The sequence below is a fragment of the Aotus nancymaae genome, unplaced genomic scaffold, assembly GCF_030222135.1.
Source record: "Aotus nancymaae isolate 86718 unplaced genomic scaffold, 86718_ANA_hifiasm-v0.15.2.pri h1tg000010l, whole genome shotgun sequence".
Taxonomy (NCBI): Eukaryota; Metazoa; Chordata; class Mammalia; order Primates; family Aotidae; genus Aotus; species Aotus nancymaae.
The window spans coordinates 38,146,715-38,165,432 of NW_026988421.1; the positions used below are offsets into that span (position 1 = coordinate 38,146,715).

The 18,718-nt window shown below is 39.4% G+C and overlaps 1 protein-coding gene across 2 annotated transcripts in view; it reads right to left on the minus strand.

Annotated features, from left to right (window-relative positions):
• Positions 1–18,718, minus strand: part of MARCHF5 (membrane associated ring-CH-type finger 5) — a 63,007-nt gene that overhangs the window by 36,995 nt on the left and 7,294 nt on the right. The window contains exon 2 of one of the 2 annotated variants that reach the window (XM_012454778.2): positions 6,830–7,032. In XM_012454778.2, coding sequence (XP_012310201.1) covers positions 6,830–7,032 — 203 coding nt within the window. Of the gene's footprint in view, positions 1–6,829; positions 7,033–18,718 lie in introns of those variants that run through there. The other variant, XM_064374119.1, reaches the window with a different exon arrangement.

Below are 18,718 nucleotides of genomic sequence, written 5' to 3' on the forward strand. Positions count from 1 at the left end.
CCTCTGCCTTTCAGGTTCAAGTGATTCTAGTGCCGAAGCCTCCCAAGTAGCTGGGACTACAGGTGTGCTCTTACACACGGCTAGTTTTTTGTATTTTTAGTAGACATGGGGTTTTGCCACATTGCCAAGGCTGGTTTTTAACTCTGAGACTCAAGCAATCTGCCTGCCTCAGCCTCCCAAAGTGCTGGGATTACAGGTGCAAGCCACTGCTCCCAGCCAGGGAGGTCTACTTTTATCATTTCTATTTAACACTGTACAAGAGGTTATAGCCAGGGCAACTGGGCAAGAAAATGAAATAAAAGCATTCAGATTGGGCCAGGCATGGTGGATCACACCTGTAATCCCAGAACTTTGGGAGCCTGAGGTGGGTGGATCACCTGAGGTCAGGAGTTCGAGACCAGCTTGGTCAACATGGTGAAACCCCGTCTCTACTTAAAATACAAAAATCAGCTGGGCTTGGTGGCACATGCCTGTAATCCCAGCTACTGGAGAGGCTGAGGCAGAAGAATTGACAGAACCCAGGAGGCAGAGATTGAAGTGAACTGAGATTGCCCCACCGCACTACAGTCTAGGTGACAGAGTGAGACTCCATTTCAATTAAAATAATAATAATAATAATAAAATAAAACATTCAGATTGGGAAAGAAGGAGTAAAACTATCTCTGTTGGCTGGGCAGAGTGACTCATGCCTGTAATCCCAGCACTATGGGAGGCTGAGGGAGGCGGATCATGAGGTCAGGAGTTCGAGACCAGCCTGGCCAATATGGTGAAACCTTGTCTCTACTAAAAATATAAAAATTAGCCGGGCTTGGTGGCACGCATCTGTAGTCCAGCTACTTGGGAGACTGAGACAGAAGAATCTCTTGAACCTGGGAGGCAGAGGTTGCAGTGAGCCAAGATTGTGCCACTGCATTCCAGCCTGGGTGACACAGTGAGACTCCATCCAAAAAAAAAAAAATCTCTGTTCGCCAATGACATGATCTTATATTAGAATATCCTAAGGAATCCACCAAAAATCAGAATTAAGGAAGTTCAGCAAGGTCACAGGATACAAGGTCAAGTTACAAAAATCAATTGTTGCTGATTCTCTTCCAAGAGAAAAAAAAACTAAACCTATAGAGTTAAGAAAACAATTCTATTTACACAATAGTATCAAAAACAAACAAAATATTTAGAAACAAATTTAACAAAAGAAGTCCAAGACCTCCTAAAAACTACAAAACAATGTTGAAAGAAGTTAAAGAAAATAAATCTTGTCTGGGGGCGGTGGCTCACACCTGTAATCCCAGCACATTGGGAGGCCAAGATAGGCATATTACTTGGGGTCAGAATTTCGAAACCAGCTTGGCCAACATGGTGAAAACCCATTTCTACAAAAAATACAAAAATTAGCCGGGTGTGGTGCGCATGTCTATAATCTCAGCTACTCAGGAGGCTGAGGCAGGAGAATTGACCCAGGAGGCAGAGGTTGCAGTGAGCCGAGTTCACACCACTGCACTCCAGCCTAGGCAACAGAGCAAGATCCATCTCAAAAAGAAAAAAAATAAGTAAAAGAAAATAAGTCTAGTGTGAATCAGTCCGTGAGAGTTAAGATCTCTCTACCTTTTTAGAGATGCTCTCTTCTGAATTCTTCTGCCTAAACAAGGTTATTACCAAGTCTCAGAGTTTATGGACAGCTTTTATTTATAAAACAAACTTTTTTCAGTTGGTACTCCTTTCATGTTTTAAAGCAATGCTTTTAAAATTTAATGTGCATAGAAATCACTCACTGATCTCATTAAAATGCAGATTTCAGCTGGGCATGGTGGTTCTTGCCTACATTCTCAGTACTTTGGAAGGCCAAGGGGGTCTGAGAGGGGGATCCACTTGAGGCCAGGAAGTTCGAGACTGTGCAACATAGTGATTCCCCTTCTCTAAAAAGAAAAAAAAAATTAGCTGGGTATGGTGATACGTGCCTGTAATCTCATCTACTTGGGAGCCTATGATCATGCTGCTGTACTCCAGTATAGGCAACAAAGCAAAACACTGTCTTTAAAAAAAAAAAAAAAAAAAAAAAAAAGCAGAATTCTATTCAGTAAAATGGAGGTGGAGTAAAGGTGTGTTTTGCATTCCTGATTACTCCCAGACAATGCTAATGTTGCTGGTCCTCAGATCGTATTTTGAGTAGCAAGGTTTTAAGTAGATGCATACATACAACTAGCCTAACTCATTAGAAAAAAGCAAACGGTAACATGGTGGCAAAAAGGGAGAAGGATAAAACTCTGATGAATCCTCTTAAGTTTTTCACAACTGAGCACAATAAGTAATTCCCTATTAACAATGAAGAACACACACTTTTACTACCTCTTCATTCCTGCCATGACTAAGTACCAGAAAAGATACAGAACTGGCCAGCTGGCCAGCCAGATTGGGACTAAATCCATTTGAAAAGTTAAAAAAATAACACAAAATCTGCTGCACAGAGATCATCCCACGGAATATTAACCATCACCACCTTTCCCTCTCTGTATCCTGTGTCTTTTATTCCTTCTTCTAGTCAGTGTTTATCAAATGTGTTTGGGGACCAATGGCAAGTCCCTGGCGATCTATTAACTGGTCTATAGACAGTTTGAGAAAAAAGTGATGAAAGTTTTGATTAAAACCTTTCACGAATTTGAGAAGATTATGACTTTCACAGAAATCCTTTTAGGTTCTTTAATGCTGTTATACTGTAAGCACCACCCAAGCTTTACACAAGGGCAAGTTAAGAAAAGACTATCCTAATAAAATGAAAAGGAAAAGGCTAACATAATTCCACAACCTGTGAACTGTTTACATTGGTTAAATACATATTTTGTTGTTCATATCATACTGTGTTAAATCTCAAATTTAGGGAAATGAATCAATAGTTCAAAAGAGTTAAAGGAAAAAATTGAAGAGTAAAACTGAAAAATAAAAATACATTTAACTCAGAATGCCATAAACGATAACAGTATGATTTTATAGTGAAGACTGATCTTAGAATGGGCTGTGACTGGTGAACTAGGAGTGATTACTCTGTACTAGGAGACATCCTTGTTCCCACTGTACTGTGATACATTATTAAATAGGGATAAGAAGCCACTGACATGTTCACATCATTTTCAACCACTCCAGTAAACCAAGCAAAGCCTCCACTATGAATTCTGTCATTAAAACAGCAAAATAATAGTCAAAGGTACTTCAACGTTTTTTAACAAAATAGGTTTAACTACTGTCAGCTGCAAAATTAATGACAAACATGCTCAGATGGAAACAAAACAATCTACTGGCAAAATTCTATCATCAGATGACACTACTGGACATTATGTGCTATGTGTGTTATACAGAGAGGAAGAACGATTACTATCACGGATATATGCTCTTAAGCATTTTGTTTTATGGCTGCATGAAGCCACTAGTGTACAGAGTATGAATCAACTCTTAGCATATACAACTGTAATATGTTAATCAAGAAATACAAGCAACTTTTTAAAAGTTTTTAGAAGAAGATACTTTCTTTTAACCAATAATTATTTTTGAACCTTGACTTGAAAAGTTGTGCTGGAATCAGCATGGCTAGAGCACTAGCTTTGTGTGCAGCAATGAAGAGCCCACCACCTGAAAGCCAATTCACACATGGCTTCATTTACAGACAACAGCTGGCTTGAGTCATTGTTAGTAACTGCATGGAAAATTGTGAATATAATTAAAATTGCAGCCCTTGAGCAGATACCTTCAGTATGTTAAGAATGCAGAAGCAGGCTGGGCACACGGTGGCTCATGCCTATAATCCTAGCACTTTGGGAGGTCAAGGTGGGTGGACTGCTTGAGCCCAGGAGTTTTGAGACCAGCCTGGACAACATGGCAAAACCCCATCTCTATTTGGGGAAAAAAAAAAAAAGAGGAAAGCAGCAGCAAATAAAGACTCTGTTTTTCTGTTTTGTCAAGAGGAAATATGCTAATAATACCTACTCGAAGGATACACTGTTATTTTTTTTTTTCTTTTCTCTTTTTGAGATAGTCTTGCTCTGTTGCCCAGGCTGGAGTATAACAGTGTGATCTTAGCTCACAGCAACTTCTGCCTCCCAGGTTCACACAACTCTCTTGCCTCAGTCTCCAAAGTAGGGATTACAGGCTCCTGCCACCACGTCTGGCTAATTTTTGTATATTCAGTAGAGACAGAGTTTCACTATGTTGGCCAAGCTGGTCTCGAACTCCTGATCTCAGGTGATCCGCCTGCCTCGGCCTCCCAAAGTATTGGGATTACAGGTGTGAGCCACTGTGCTCAGCAGATATTCATTTTTTTATAACACTGATGATGTCATTAAAACATATCTATGATTTTAAGTGGCTAACTCAAGTGCCATACCTCTATGAGAGACAGTATAGTGACTAGCTTGAACATATCATTTGAGGGTAAAATTATAATTCTTTTTTTTTTTTAAGATAGGGTTTCACTCTGTCGCCTAGGCTAGAGGGCAGTGGCGCAATCATAGCTCACTGCAGCCTTGAACTCCTGGGCTCAAGTGATCCCCCCACCTCAGCCTCCCAAGTAGCTAGGACTTATAGGTGTGCTCCATCATACTTGGCTAATTCTTTTTTTTTGTAGAGACATGGTTTTGCTATGTTGCCCAGGCTGGTCTTGAACTCCTAACCTCAAGCAATCTACCCACCTCAGCCTCAAAAGTGCGGGAATTACAGATGTGAGCTACCATGACTGGCTACAATTCTTTTTTGTTGTTGTTGAGACAGGGTCTCACTCTGTCTCCCAAGCTGGAGTATAGTGGTGCAATCACAGCTCACTGCGGCCTCCACCTCAAAGACTCAGGGAATCTTCCCACCTCAGCCTTCTGAGTAGCTGGGCCTACAGGCATGTGCTACCACGCCCAGCTTTTTTTTTTTTTTTTTTTTTTTGGTAGAGATGGAGTTTCACCATATTGCCCAGGCTAGTCTCAAGCAATCTACTCACCCCAGCTTCCCAAAGTGTTGAGATTATAGGTGTGAGCCACTGTGCCAGTCATAATTCTTAGTAACAAAATATGCAGACTAAATCATGATACAAATGGATTAACCAAAGAATTTTGCTCTTTTCTAACAACTAGGTAGACGAAGTAATATTCAATTACTGCACTAAACCTGAAAACACAGTTCCTAGAACTGAATTCAACCAAAAGGACAGATCTACACATTGCCATCTCCCAAATTAAAATGTTCAGCTTTCCTGTTGAATGCCATGCATTTGTCAACTTGATGTAGTTTTCAGTGAGAATTCTTGTGATAATTTTTGTGTCCATTTGAGTATCTAAAACATCTAAAAGAAATACCATATACTTGTTGATTTTCCCAAATCTATAATTCAAAGATGGGGCCATCTAATTAACAAAACTGAGAGCAAGAAAACAAATAGATTAAATAGGAAGCCTTAACTTGGACTTTGAGCCTTTCACCACATTAATGGTGGTGAAATTAATGCGGTGAAAGACTGTAGCAATCATTGCTTTTTCTGATAGTAGTTTAAAAAGACTGCTTTGATCTTAGAATAAAAATGTTTTGGATTATTCTTTTGTGTTTATCTAAAATCAGTGGTATGCATTGAAGACTCATCACGTGGTCCATAAATTCCAAATGTTTGAAAACACTACTTTCTCTACTACACTACTTTCCTTTCATAGGAAGCGATCATTTTTTCCTGTGCATGTTAGAGAAAAACAGACAACCATGGAAATTTTGTTTGCCCTTACTAATCTTCTCACATTAGAAAAGCATTTCATTATCTGCATTTATGTTGCTTCATTTTCAGAAACATTAGTCTGATTTCAGTATGAACAGCACTTATAAAAAACAATGTATCAGGCCGGGCGCAGTGGCTCACGCCTGTAATCCCAGCACTTTGGGAGACAGAGACGGCGGAACACGAGGTCAGGAGATAGAGACCATCCTGGCCAACATGGTAAAACCCGTCTCTAAAAACAAAGAAAAAAACAAAAACAAAACTAATGTATCTAATAATTATTTCCAATTTTTCCTGAATTCCTCTGCCCCCAAAGCCATTCTTTCCTTATGACTTTCCCAGAACCCAAGCTGCTTTCCTATACCTCTTGGTTACAGCCAAGGGTTATAAAAAAATGTTTAACAACTGGCATGGTATAAATACCAAGCCAAGAGATTGACACCAATTTGTAACTGTATGGCTGTAATGGAATAGGCTCACTCAACCTTAGCCTTAGTTATACTGCTGCTAAAGAATCAGTCTTACACTTTTAAAGAAGCAGTCTGCTATACTTTTTTTCTCATGCTAGGCCTGTTCTCCAAAATCTTTGGTTATTTCTTACCTGCCACTTCATAGAAAAGGGACAGCAGTATTCATGAAAGAAAGCACACATATTGGATTCCAAAGATGAGTTTAACTTCATATCTTATTAAATCTTTAATGTCTCTACTTTTATTACTTAACAGGAAGAATTAAGAAGTATTAGCATATACTACTGCTTTCTTTCTCTTACACCAACTGTCTCCAGAGAATTAAGCTAAGTCAGCTTTTTATTATAGCTTTGTTATTCAATTATATCCACACAAGTATGCAAGTTCTCTATCAAATAAAGACAGTATACAGACAAATGGATAAATCTGAGGATATATTAAGGATACTGTAAACTGTTAGTAAAACAAATAAATGTCTCTGACATTCAGAGAGGAAACAAGAGAAAGAGAATATAGAAATTCACACACACACACCCCCACAAAACCAAACTGGTGGGTCATTTTAAAATAAACTTGAGACCATAAAGCTACGTAAATATATCTGTGTTGCTTTTAAAGATATTCTTACCCAACTTTGGAAAAACTATTAGGTATTCAGCATTGCACTGAGGACATGCCACTCTGGCTGTACTGTTTCCTCTTTGCTTTTCATCCACCCAGCGTTGTAGACAGGCCTGGTGAACCCATTTTGTAGATCCTCTGCACCTGCATGGTCTCACCCATTCAGCTGTTCTATCATCTTCATCAGTAGCAAAACAAACCCAGCAACTTCTGTAAATTAAAAGACAAAATGACAACATTTATCTATAGGACTCCAGCCTCCTCCATACTGCAGCTCTTACTTAACGGGATAAGCCTACTATGTTGTATTACATAATCTCTGTACTGTATTAAAAGGCTATGGAGACAAAACAACCAACACATTCCCACTAGAGCAGTTTCTACCTTTTCTGTTTTTTCTTGTCTTCCTCTACAGAATTTTATGTTTTCTGAATTTTGTTTTTATGTAATCTCTTCTATCTTTTCACTAATTCTTTACCTTCTCTAATGAACCAGAGTGACCTCAAGCTGCTTTTGTTTTATAAGACCTAATAATTCTTTCAGGAATAGTAAGCACAGTAATATTTTAGATTCAGTGTTCTCCCCAGTTCAACAACACCAATCTCTTGAGCTTGAAAAAACAAAGTATTACACAAGTGATTTTACATATGGTCTCATTCCATTTTCAGCTGAGGGAAAAAAAAACAACCATTTCTCTTTCTGGTAAAGTATAAATATATGAGAAAAAATACTACATTTTCAAAAAAGCACAAAGGAGATAAAGATATCAAGATTTTTTTTTTAGGATAGCAATATGATAAATTTGGGTGTATATGTTTGAAATTTGAAATCTACAAGTATCAACTCTGGGATGCTTATATTAATAAAAATAAAATTCTATCGAGATGGGTAATTTTAAAACATTTTCCCACTTTGCTTTTAAGGGTACTTCATGAAGTCTAATTTTTTTTTATGGAATAAGGTTGCAATTCCTCAGTTTTTCTCCCAATTAACACAAGTTTTGACATAGATTTCCATTAGGGCAAATACAGTTCAATTCAATGAGACCATTCTCTCCTTCCCTCCATTAAAATATATACTAGTGGAAACAATTGCTAATTAAAGCATGTTACCTACTGTGCACTTTTCACTTAATTGGATAAGTGGTTTCTATCAGAACAACTAGCTTAACTATGCTCAGTGGGAAAGACTATATAGTCAGGTGTTATAGATGGGTGAGGTCTCCAGTCCTTGTGGAACAACATGAATTTCAATTGTGTGATCCAATTAAAAATTTTCAATTCTAACAGGAAAAAAGTTGAACTAAATCCATGGCAACGATATTTAAAATTGTGGTTTTATTCACACAGCTTGAAAATTCAGTCAGGTTTTATAAGTTCTAAGCAAATTAGGACGCAGGTAGCATTTGTTTAGCATTCTGACCCTTCTGACCCACTTTAGCTAAGCTGTCTGGGCATTCACAGTCTTATGATTGTCCAAAAATACCCTTTTTTTTTTTTTTTGAGATGGAGTCTCACTCTGTTACCTAGGCTGGAGTGCAATGGTGCGATTTCGGCTCACTGCAACCTCTGCCTGCTGGGTTCAAGCAATTCTCTGCCTCAGCCTCCCGAGCAGCTGTGGTTACAGGTGTCCACCACCACGCCTGGCTAATTTTTGTATTTTTAGTAGAGATGGGATTTCACCATCTTGGCCAGGCTGATCTTGAACTCCTGACCTCATGATTCACCCGCCTCGGCCTCCCAAAGAATATCTTCTTCTTTTTTTAAAAAAATTTATCATTATAAAATATACATAAAATCTACTACTTTAGTCATTTTTTAGGTTTATAATTCAGTGGCAGTAAGTATATTCATACTGTTGTGCAACCACCAAGACTACCCATGGTAGGACTGGGTTTTAATCCATGATTTTTGCACAAAACTTCAATTGCTAAGTATACTAGCACATAGACTGGTTGAGATGTTGCTAGTATATATTTTTCCCTACAACTTAGGTAACTTTGTGGACATATTTGTACATATCTACAAAATGGAATATATCATTTTAGCAACAAAATATTGGCAGAATATCTAGACTTTTTATTCTCATGCTTTATTTCAACACATATGTGCTAAGTATGGCTATGCTGGCATAACTAATCAGTATTAAGGTGAATCAAATTTTAAATTAATTCAATTTCAGTCATTAGAAAAATAAAATACATTTACTCATACAACCTTAGTACTAGGTTGAATCAACTGAAATAGTCTAAATTAATCTGTTTTTGACCTAGAGAAATGATAGGTCAAATTTCATATTTTAATCTAATAAGAATACTTGCATAGCTATTATATTCCTCATAAATTCTAAATAAGGTTTATTTTCCCCCAACATTTTATTATGAAAAATTTCAAACTTTCCAAAAAATGCCAAAAACTGTTCAGTGAATACCTATACAACCCACATTTAGATCCTATAATTCTTATCATTTTGCTATCTTTCCTTTCTCACACACCCATTCACCTTTTTTTTTGCTGCATTTCAAAGTTGCAGGCATCAGTATATTTCAGCCTTAAATACTTGTACGGCTTTACTTTTTAGAACTTAAAGCATACACTTTCAGATTTTTTCTAATTAATTTCACAACTATGGTAAATGAGATAGTTGAATGATGATTTATAGTGGGAACTTATCAGGAGTTAGGCTTTCAGTTGAAATAGCAATGTCAGATGTGTGTGAACCAGAGCAACTCCATCTTGAATAGGAGCTGAATAAAGTGAGGCTGAAACCTACTGGGCTGCATTCCCAGATGGTTAAGGCATTCTAAGTCACAAGCTGAGATATGAGGTCAGCACAAAAGAGAGGTCATAAAGATATTGCTGATAAAACAGATTTCATTAAGGAAGTCAGCTAAAACCCACCAAAACCAAGATGGCCACAAGTGACCTCTGGTCATCCTCACTGCTACACTCCCACCAGCGCCATGACAGTTTACAAGTGCCATAGCAATGTCAGGAAGTTACCTTACATGGTCTAGAAAGGGGAAGCATAAATAATCTACTCCTTGTTTAGCATATCTTCAAGAAATAACCGTAAAAATGGGCAACTAGCAGCCTAGAGTCTTGCTCTGTCACCCAGGCTGGAGTGCAGTGGTGCCATCTTGGCTCACTGCATCTCTGCCTCCTGGTTCAAGTGATTTTCGTGCATCAACCTCCCAAGTAGTGGAATTACAGGGTGCCCACCACCATGCCCAACTTATTTTTGTATTTTTAGTAGAGATGGGGTTTCACCATGTTGGCCAGGCTGGTCTTGAACTCCTGACCTCAAGTGATCTGCCCACCTCAGGCTCCCAAAATGGTGGGATTACAGGCATGACCCACTGTGCCCAGTCACACACAGCTAATTAAAAAAATTTTTCTTTTCTTTTTTCCTTTTTTGCAGATGGGATCTCCTTATGTTGCCTAGGCTAGTCTCAAACTCCTGGGCTCAAGTAATCCTCCTGCTTCAGCCTCCCAAAGTTTTGGGATTACAGGCATGAGCCACTGTGCCTGGTCAAAAATGTTACGTTATAAATAACTTATTAACTGGCCAGGAGCGGTGGCTCATGCTTATAATCCCAGCACTTTGGGAGGCTGAGGTGGGTGGATCATCTGGGGTCTTGGAGTTCGAGACCAGCCTGGCCAACAAGGTGAAACCCCATCTCTACCCAAAGTACAAAAACTTAGCTGGGTGTGGTGGCAGGCATCTATAATACCAGCTATTCGGGAGACTGAGGCAGGAGAATCGCTTGAACTCGCGGCGGTGGAGGTTGCAGTGAGCTGAGATCGTGCTATTGCACTCCAGCCTAGGCAACAAGAGCAAAACTTCCCCTTAAAAAAAAAAAAGAAAAAAAAGAATTTAACTGATTTATGATCTTACTAGGTATTTAAATTTAACCCATCTAGTACGGAAAGAATACTAATCTAGGCCGGGCGCGTTGGCTCACGCCTATAATCCCAGCACTTTGGGAGGCTGAGGCAGGTGGATCACGAGGTCAAGAGATCGAGACCATCCTGGTCAACAAGGTGAAACCCCGCCTCTACTAAAAATACAAAAATTAGCTGGGCATGGTGGTGCGGGCCTGTAATCCCAGCTACTCGGGAGGCTGAGGCAGGAGAATTGCTTGAACCCAGGAGGCGGAGGTTGCGGTGAGCTGAGATCGCGCCATTGCACTCCAGTCTGGGTAACAACAGTGAAACTCTGCCTCAAAAAAAAAAAAAAAAAAAAAAAAAAAAGAATACCAGTCTGTGAAATGAGGGCTGAGCAAAGAGGAAATTAAAGCATGTAAAAATGGTCACACAAATGTCTTTAGGCCAATATCAGCATATAAGATAGTGCAATTAGTCTTAAGAGCTGAAAAAAAGGAGATGAGGGCACGCACACGATAAATGCTCTCTTTCCTTATTTTTATTATGAGATGGGTCTGGCTATGTTGTCCAGGCTGGAGTCCAGCGAAACTCCTGGGCTCAGGTGATCCTTCTGCCCCAGTTTCCTGATTACCCAGAACTGCAGGCATACAGTCTAGCTTCCTGCCTCCACACTGCCACCACCTTTTTTTGTGATTGAGTCTTGTTCTGTCACCCAGGTTGGAGTGCAGTGGTGCAATCCTGACTCACTGCAACCTCTGCCTCCTGGGTTCACACGATTCTCCTGCCTCAGACTCCCTCAGCCTCCCAAGTAACTGGGACTACAGGCATCCACCACCATGCCCAGCTAATTTTTGTATTTTTAGTAGAGATGGGGTTTTACCATGTTGGCCAGGTTGGTCTTCAACTCCTGATCTCAAGTGATCCACTTGCCTCGGCCTCCCAAAGTGCTGAGATTACAGGCATGAGCCACCGTACCTGTCTCCCACCCCCTTTTTTAAACCTCTGATAGACTGACCAGGAACATCACCTGAGAAGGTCTTATAATTATGCTTTCCCTTTTTGCTTCTCCATACCCTACACCTCTCACTCTATATGATTAATCTATTTCAACTATTTATTCCCCAATTCTCCTTTTAAGACGGAGAAGAACTATTTGAAAATGATGCATTTACAATTTCTCAAGATCTCAGAACGGAGGGGAAACTAGAAATTTGATGTTTAATGTATATACAAGTCCTCCTACTATCTAGGAGCAAACAGTATCCCACGCTTTCTATGGAAAATCATTCTTCCCTCCAACATCAGCCATGTATGTAGTTTAGGCAGCTAATACTGTAACCAACCCCAGAAACCCTTAGATTGGCCACTGTAACCCATCCTCCAGACTACATCATTGGGAGGCTGGGTCCCTAAAGCTGGTCTAGTGAACCCTCAGAATTTTTGCTGGGAAAAGTGGTACACAGACTTTTTCTCTTCTGCTGGGCTTAGAGGCAGAGAATGTGAGGCTATTGCTGCCAGGAGAGTCACCAACTAAGTGGAGCCTTCATAATCCAGAGGAAGTGAAGGTGGAAACTGGCGGCATTGTTTGAGACATGGATCAAGCTGTGCTGTGCCTAAAGCTAAATATATTCTTAAACTGTTAACTCACATAAACCAGTAGATTTCTGGGGTTTTTTTGGCTTAACCAATTTGCATCATCATACAAGTCATGTGCAACCAAAATGATCTTGATACTGTGTTGGGTACTAAGAGATGGCCTCAGTACAATCACAGAATGTAAACTCTAAAGAGTTTTTATTATTTTTGAGACAGGGTCTCACTCTATTGCTCAGGCAAGAGTGCAGTGGCACAATCATGGTTCACTGCAGCCTAGCCTCCTGGGCTCCCGTGATCCTCCCAACTCAGCCTCCTGAGTAGATGGGACTAGTTTTTGGTTTTGTCTTTTGAAATTGAAAATAGCCAGTTAATTATTAGCCAAAACCAAAACACTCAAAATCCACACCCAAGGAAAGAGGAAGCTGTAATTTCTCACCAAACTAAGAGTTTCTCCTTAAGTATTTTTTTCCTCTTGTTTTCTCCAATCCTCTCAGAACTCAGTCCTCAGTGTGATGCATAAGCATCACCTGAGAACTTATTAGAAATGCAAATTTTTACACCCTGCCCCAGACCAACAGAATTAGAAACGCTGGTGGTACCCAGCACTTTGTTTCAATAAGCCCTTCAGATGATAATGATCCTGAAAATTTGAAAACTTCTGCTCTAGCCAGTCTTTTCCTTTTTTCTGATTTCCCCTTTGCAAATATTCTTAACTCACCATAACATAGAAATGAAATTCCATTTTATGCTCACTCTAAACATTTGGTTTTTAATTTTAAATAATACGTAACATGCTTAAGGTATTTTTCCCTAAGGAAACAAGGTTAAATTAATTTGGGGAAAAAGATAATGTGAATTCAGGATATTCTAGCTGGTTAAAGAACCCGGGCTTTGGAACCAGACTGTGTGGGTTCAAACCCCTGCTAACTACACAGGTTTAATGATAGAATCTCTTTCACAGAGGTATTGCAAAACAGGGGTTCTTAATCTGGAGGCTTGTGAAAAATTTAGGAGATGGGGATTGGTAAATATGGATGAGGGGAGAAAAACCATTACATGTTTATTTTTGCTAAGCTCTAAATAAAATCTACCTTTTCTTCAATAATGAATGCAAGCAAACCACAGTAATATTAGCATAGCAGTATAGCAATTAGAAATTAGTATAGGAACCAGAAATTTTTATATTACTTTACAGCTGTGCAGATCCCAAAATAACATTTAGCTCATTGTAATTTGAAATTAGTTATCAGGTCAACCGATAAATCTTATATTTTAATGTGTTAAAGCTCATAATACTATATTAGACTTTTAATATTTTGATAGCTATACTTCAATATAATTGGTTTCATTTCTAATGCTCTGTATTTTGTTTCATTCTTTCAAAAACACTCTGAGAAGGAACCTATAGACTTAACCAGGCCACCAAAGGAGTGTTAGCATAAAAAATGTTTTATGTTAAGGTCCCCTACTGTAAAAGATTAAACATGATCAAGAGACTGCTTAAGAATTGCCTGGCACATATATAACCTCCATGTAACTACCAGCAATAACAACACTGACAATGATGATAGTGATGGTGTCAGCTTTCCATTTATGCCTAAAACTTACGGATGCAGTTTTCTTACCATTATCACATAAAGCAATTCTGCTTGGCACCCTGGCATTCAGTGGAAAATGTTCTGGATTCCTCGTTATTCCCCAATTTTTCAATAGGCCACATCATTACTTAAGATTCATTTAAACCCTTTCAATTCATTTTCTTTCACCCTTATTATCCTTCTGCTAGCTTTTCTAAATGCCACCTACTTGCTGATGTATATATATGTATTCTGACACCCTCCCATTCACCAGAGAGATCTGGGAAGTATCATGATTGGTTCAGGGATCAAAGAACAAATCACTATCATTATGTGAAGACAAGAAAAGAGAACTAAATTAGACAAATCTAAGGACTATGACTTATTCCTAAGAATAGATGTAGAGTCTTACAGGTATTGGTAATACAATTCCATGTGATTTTAAAACTATGATGGTTTTTGCCAGTTATAAAGAGTAAACAGCAAAATTTATAAACAATTTAAGAAATATACATGACAAAGTTGCCCTAAATCTAGTATTATTCAAGATCTCCTCCTAAATCCACTTGAGTACCTAATAAGTACATTCGTTATCTGATGCCACAAGGAACTACATGTAAGGAACTTACAGTCTAGTTAATAAACAAACATGCACATGAGCATCACCAAAAAACCACCATACCAAGCATTAAGTGCCAAGAAAAGGTGTTAGTAACCTTAATACAGAAATGTGATGAGAGACCACAGGATGAAACAGCTGAGGTTTCAATAAAAGAGAACTACAGATGAGAATTCAAGTTAGATATGAAAGAAAAGGTTATCTGAAGTAAGAAAAACAGCATAAGCAAGCTTAGAGATGGAAATGAACATAGTTCATGGACCAATGTGGTTGGAGTAGAAAAATTCTATTAAGATGAAACTAGGTATTACAAACCAGTTGGGAAAGGATGAATAACAAAGACAATCTCCCTTCATAGGGTTCATTTGTGACTAATTTATAGTCTATCTGATCAAACAAGTTAATTATTTTTAAAGTATGTAGAAAAAAGTGAGAGGGCTTTATCAGTAAGACAGTTTCTTACTGGCACTAAATTAAGCAAGATAGGTACAGTATCTTAAAAAACAGCTGGTAGTAAAGCCTTTCTTTGCAGACTCAAATTGTAGGTGTTTATTTTGGAATCTTAGGAAGTTCTGGGAAATTAGACTCCTGCCTGAGAAATCACTGTGATGAAAACTGGGGTGCAGCAGAATAGAAAAATTTGAGAACATAGAACCCAAGTGTGGAATAAGCTTTAAATTGCTGCTGTTGTATTACATGTGGTGCCATAATAGTGTATTTACATGACTGTTCTAAGGAAAGAGAACAAGCACTCAATTCAGAACAAATTTGAAGATTCATACTCTGGTTAACATAAGGAAGGTTCTATTTGACAGTGAAAACAACTACATGTTGCTTATTTTGTCTCAGGATTAAAAATGTTGCACCCAAGAATTCTGAAACAGAAAGCACACCATCAAGGAGACTAATACATCGTTTATCCAAGTGGAATGGAAGTTAAAGCACCCGGATTTATCAAAAACATAACCATAGTCGTGACACATTACCAAAAAAAAAAGGGTGAAGAGAAATACAGTCAGCCCTCCATCTAAGGGTTCTGCATCTGTTGATTCAACCAATTTTGGGCAAAATACATTTGGAAAAAAATTGCATCTGTACTGAACATGTATGGACTTTTCCTTATTTCATAAACAATACAGTATAATAACTATTTGCATAATATTTATACCATATTAGGTTTTATTGACTTTTTTTTTTTTTTTGAGACGGAGTCTTCTTGCTCGTCCCCCAGGCTGGAGTGCAATGGTGTGGTCTCAGCTCAATGCAATCTCCGCCTCCTGGGTTCAAGCAATCCTCCTGCCTCTGCCTCCCAAGTAGCTGGGATTACAGGCACCTGCCACCATGCCCAACTAATTTTTTTTGTATTTTTTGTAGAGACAGGGTTTCACCATGTTGGCCAGGCTGGTCTCAAACTCCTGACCTCAGATGAGCCACCTACCTCAGTCTCCCCAAGTGCTGGGATTATAAGTGTAAGCCACTGCACCAGCCTGTATTAGGTATTATACATCACCTAGAAAGAATGTTAAGTATACAGGAGGATGTGCATAGGTTATATGCAAAAACTACACCATTTTATATCAGGGATTTGAGCATCCACAGAGTTTGGCATCCTTGGGAGGTCCCAGAACCAATTCCCCATGAATACTGAGGAATCATTTATTGAGTATAGTATATTCATGCTGTGTCTTTTGATGTTCGTAAACTCTGAAAGCATAATTATTCCCATCTTAAACAAGAACCAAAAGCCCAGAAAGGTTAAGTGATCTGGCCAAGGCCACACAGTAAGCAGAGAGGCATGGATGCAACCTGGGGCATGACTCCAAATCATCAGCTTTTTTCATTGCACCATGCTGCCCAATTATAGTGTATACAGATAAAAATTTACATTTACATTTCCTAGAAAATTACAGCCAGTACAAAAAGGCATGTGTTTCATTTTACTGTAGTATTTTAAAGCAGCCATAAGGAGCTCCCTCCAGAGATGCAAATCCCTTTCAGTTTACTGCAATGGGCCACATAAATATTTTCATCTGCTGGGCGCGGTGGCTCACGCCTGTAATCCTAGCACTTTGGGAGGCCCAGCTGGGTGGATCATCTGAGGTCAGGAGTTCAAGACCAGCCTGGCCATCAGGGTGAAACCTCATCTTAAAAAAAAATATATATATATATAAAATATATATATATATATTTTTCATCTATGTGAACTACAGCACTTAAGAATTAGGAGGCAGATCAGGTGCAGTGGCTCATGTCTGTAATCCCAGCACTTTGGGAGGCTGAGGTGGGAGGACTGCTTGAGGCCAGGAGTTCATAAAACCCTGTCTCTACTAAAAATACAAAAAATTAGCTGGGCATGATGGCATACTCCTGTAATCCCAGCTACTTGGGAGGCTGAGGTATGAGAATTACTTAAACCTGAGTGGCCGGGCGCGGTGGCTCAAGCCTGTAATCCCAGCACTTTGGGAGGCCGAGGCGGGTGGATCATGAGGTCAAGAGATCGAGACCATCCTGGTCAACATGGTGAAACCCCGTCTCTACTAATACAAAAAATTAGCTAGGCATGGTGGCGCGTGCCTGTAATCCCAGCTACTCAGGAGGCTGAGGCAGTAGAATTGCCTGAATCCAGGAGGCGGAGGTTGCGGTGAGCCGAGATCGCGCCATTGCACTCCAGCCTGGGTAACGAGCGAAACTCCGTCTCAAAAAAAAAAAAAACCTGAGTGGTGGAGGCTGCAGTGAGCCAAGGTCCCTTGTGGGAAGAAAATAGGTTAGGAGATACAGGCACAGTTATTGTTCTCAATAAACTTCCAGATGAACATGTGTGGTGGCGGTAAGGGTATGTGTTTGTGGGAAGCTCTGAGACATGGGACAATCACATTCAAAAATTTACAGTATAATGTGATACTCTAATAAATGCATAAAGGTTCTACTGAAACACAGAAAGGAGTTATTAACTCTGTTGGGAGCTGTGCAAGGCTTCACTGTGATATTTCAGCAGAATTCAATATGAGTAAGACTTGGCCAGGTGTTAGGCGGGAGGAAGGCACCTAAAGCAAAAATAAAGAGATGAAAGACCAGGATACGTTCAGGGGACAATGAAGAGGAGTGCAGGAGAGGATGGTTAAGATAGGCTGGGGCTGGATTATGGCAACAGATCAAAGTATATTACCCTGTTGGAAGTTGTCATTTTATCCTTTTAGGTGACACAGAGACTGGCAGATTTTCAAGTATGGAAACGGTATGATAATTGTGCCTTGGTTAATTCAAGTGCCACTCTGCAGGCCAAACTGGACCAAGCGAAAAATTAAAGCTAGTAAAAGGAAAATCAACAATATGTGATGAACAAGTAGATGTGGAAGGAAAGAAGAAAGCAAAAAATTTTAAAAAGGCCAGGCAAGGTAGCTCATGCTTGTAGTCCCAAACACTTTGGGAGGCCAAGGTAGGAGGACCGGTGGAGGATAGGAGTTTGAGATTAGCCTGGGCAACATAGTGAGACTCATCATTACCTCTGTGACCAAAAAAAAAGTAAAAAAAAATTAGCTGGGCACAGTGGCTTGCGCTGTGCTCCTAGCTACTTGGGAGGCTTTATTCTGGGAGTGCAAGACCTTGTCTCTTTAAAAAAAAAACAAACAAAACAAGAAAAACTTAAGTTTTGGCCAGGTACAGTGGCTCATGCCCGTAATCCCAGCACTTTGGGAGGCTGAGGCAGGAAAGTCACTTGAGCCCAAGAGTTTGAGACCAGCCTGGGCAACATGGCGAAAGCCTGTCTCCACTAAAAATACAAAAATTAGTTGGGTATGGTAGTGCACCTGTAGTCCCAGCTAGTCTGGAGGTTGAGGTGGGAGGATGTTTTGAGCCAGGGGTGGGGGATGGAGGTTGCAAGTGATGAGATCAGCCACTGTACTCCAGCCTGGGCGACAGAGCCAGACCCTGTCTCAAAAACAAACAAATAAAATTTGTTTTATAGCTGGTGGACAAGAAGAATGGTAGTATCAGAAACCAAAAATTGAGAAGTCAAGATAAGCAGCTTAGTTTTAGATTGACTGGCAATACCATGTACACACAAATAGAAATGTCCACAGGGCAGGTAGAAATTAGGTGCTAAAGGAAATGAGGAAAAGAGGTCAGGAATAAAGACAGATCTGGGAGTCATTTGAATAAAGAAGAAAAAGAATGAGTGAGTATAGTTTTTCAGAATAGTAAATGACAAGAATTGAACC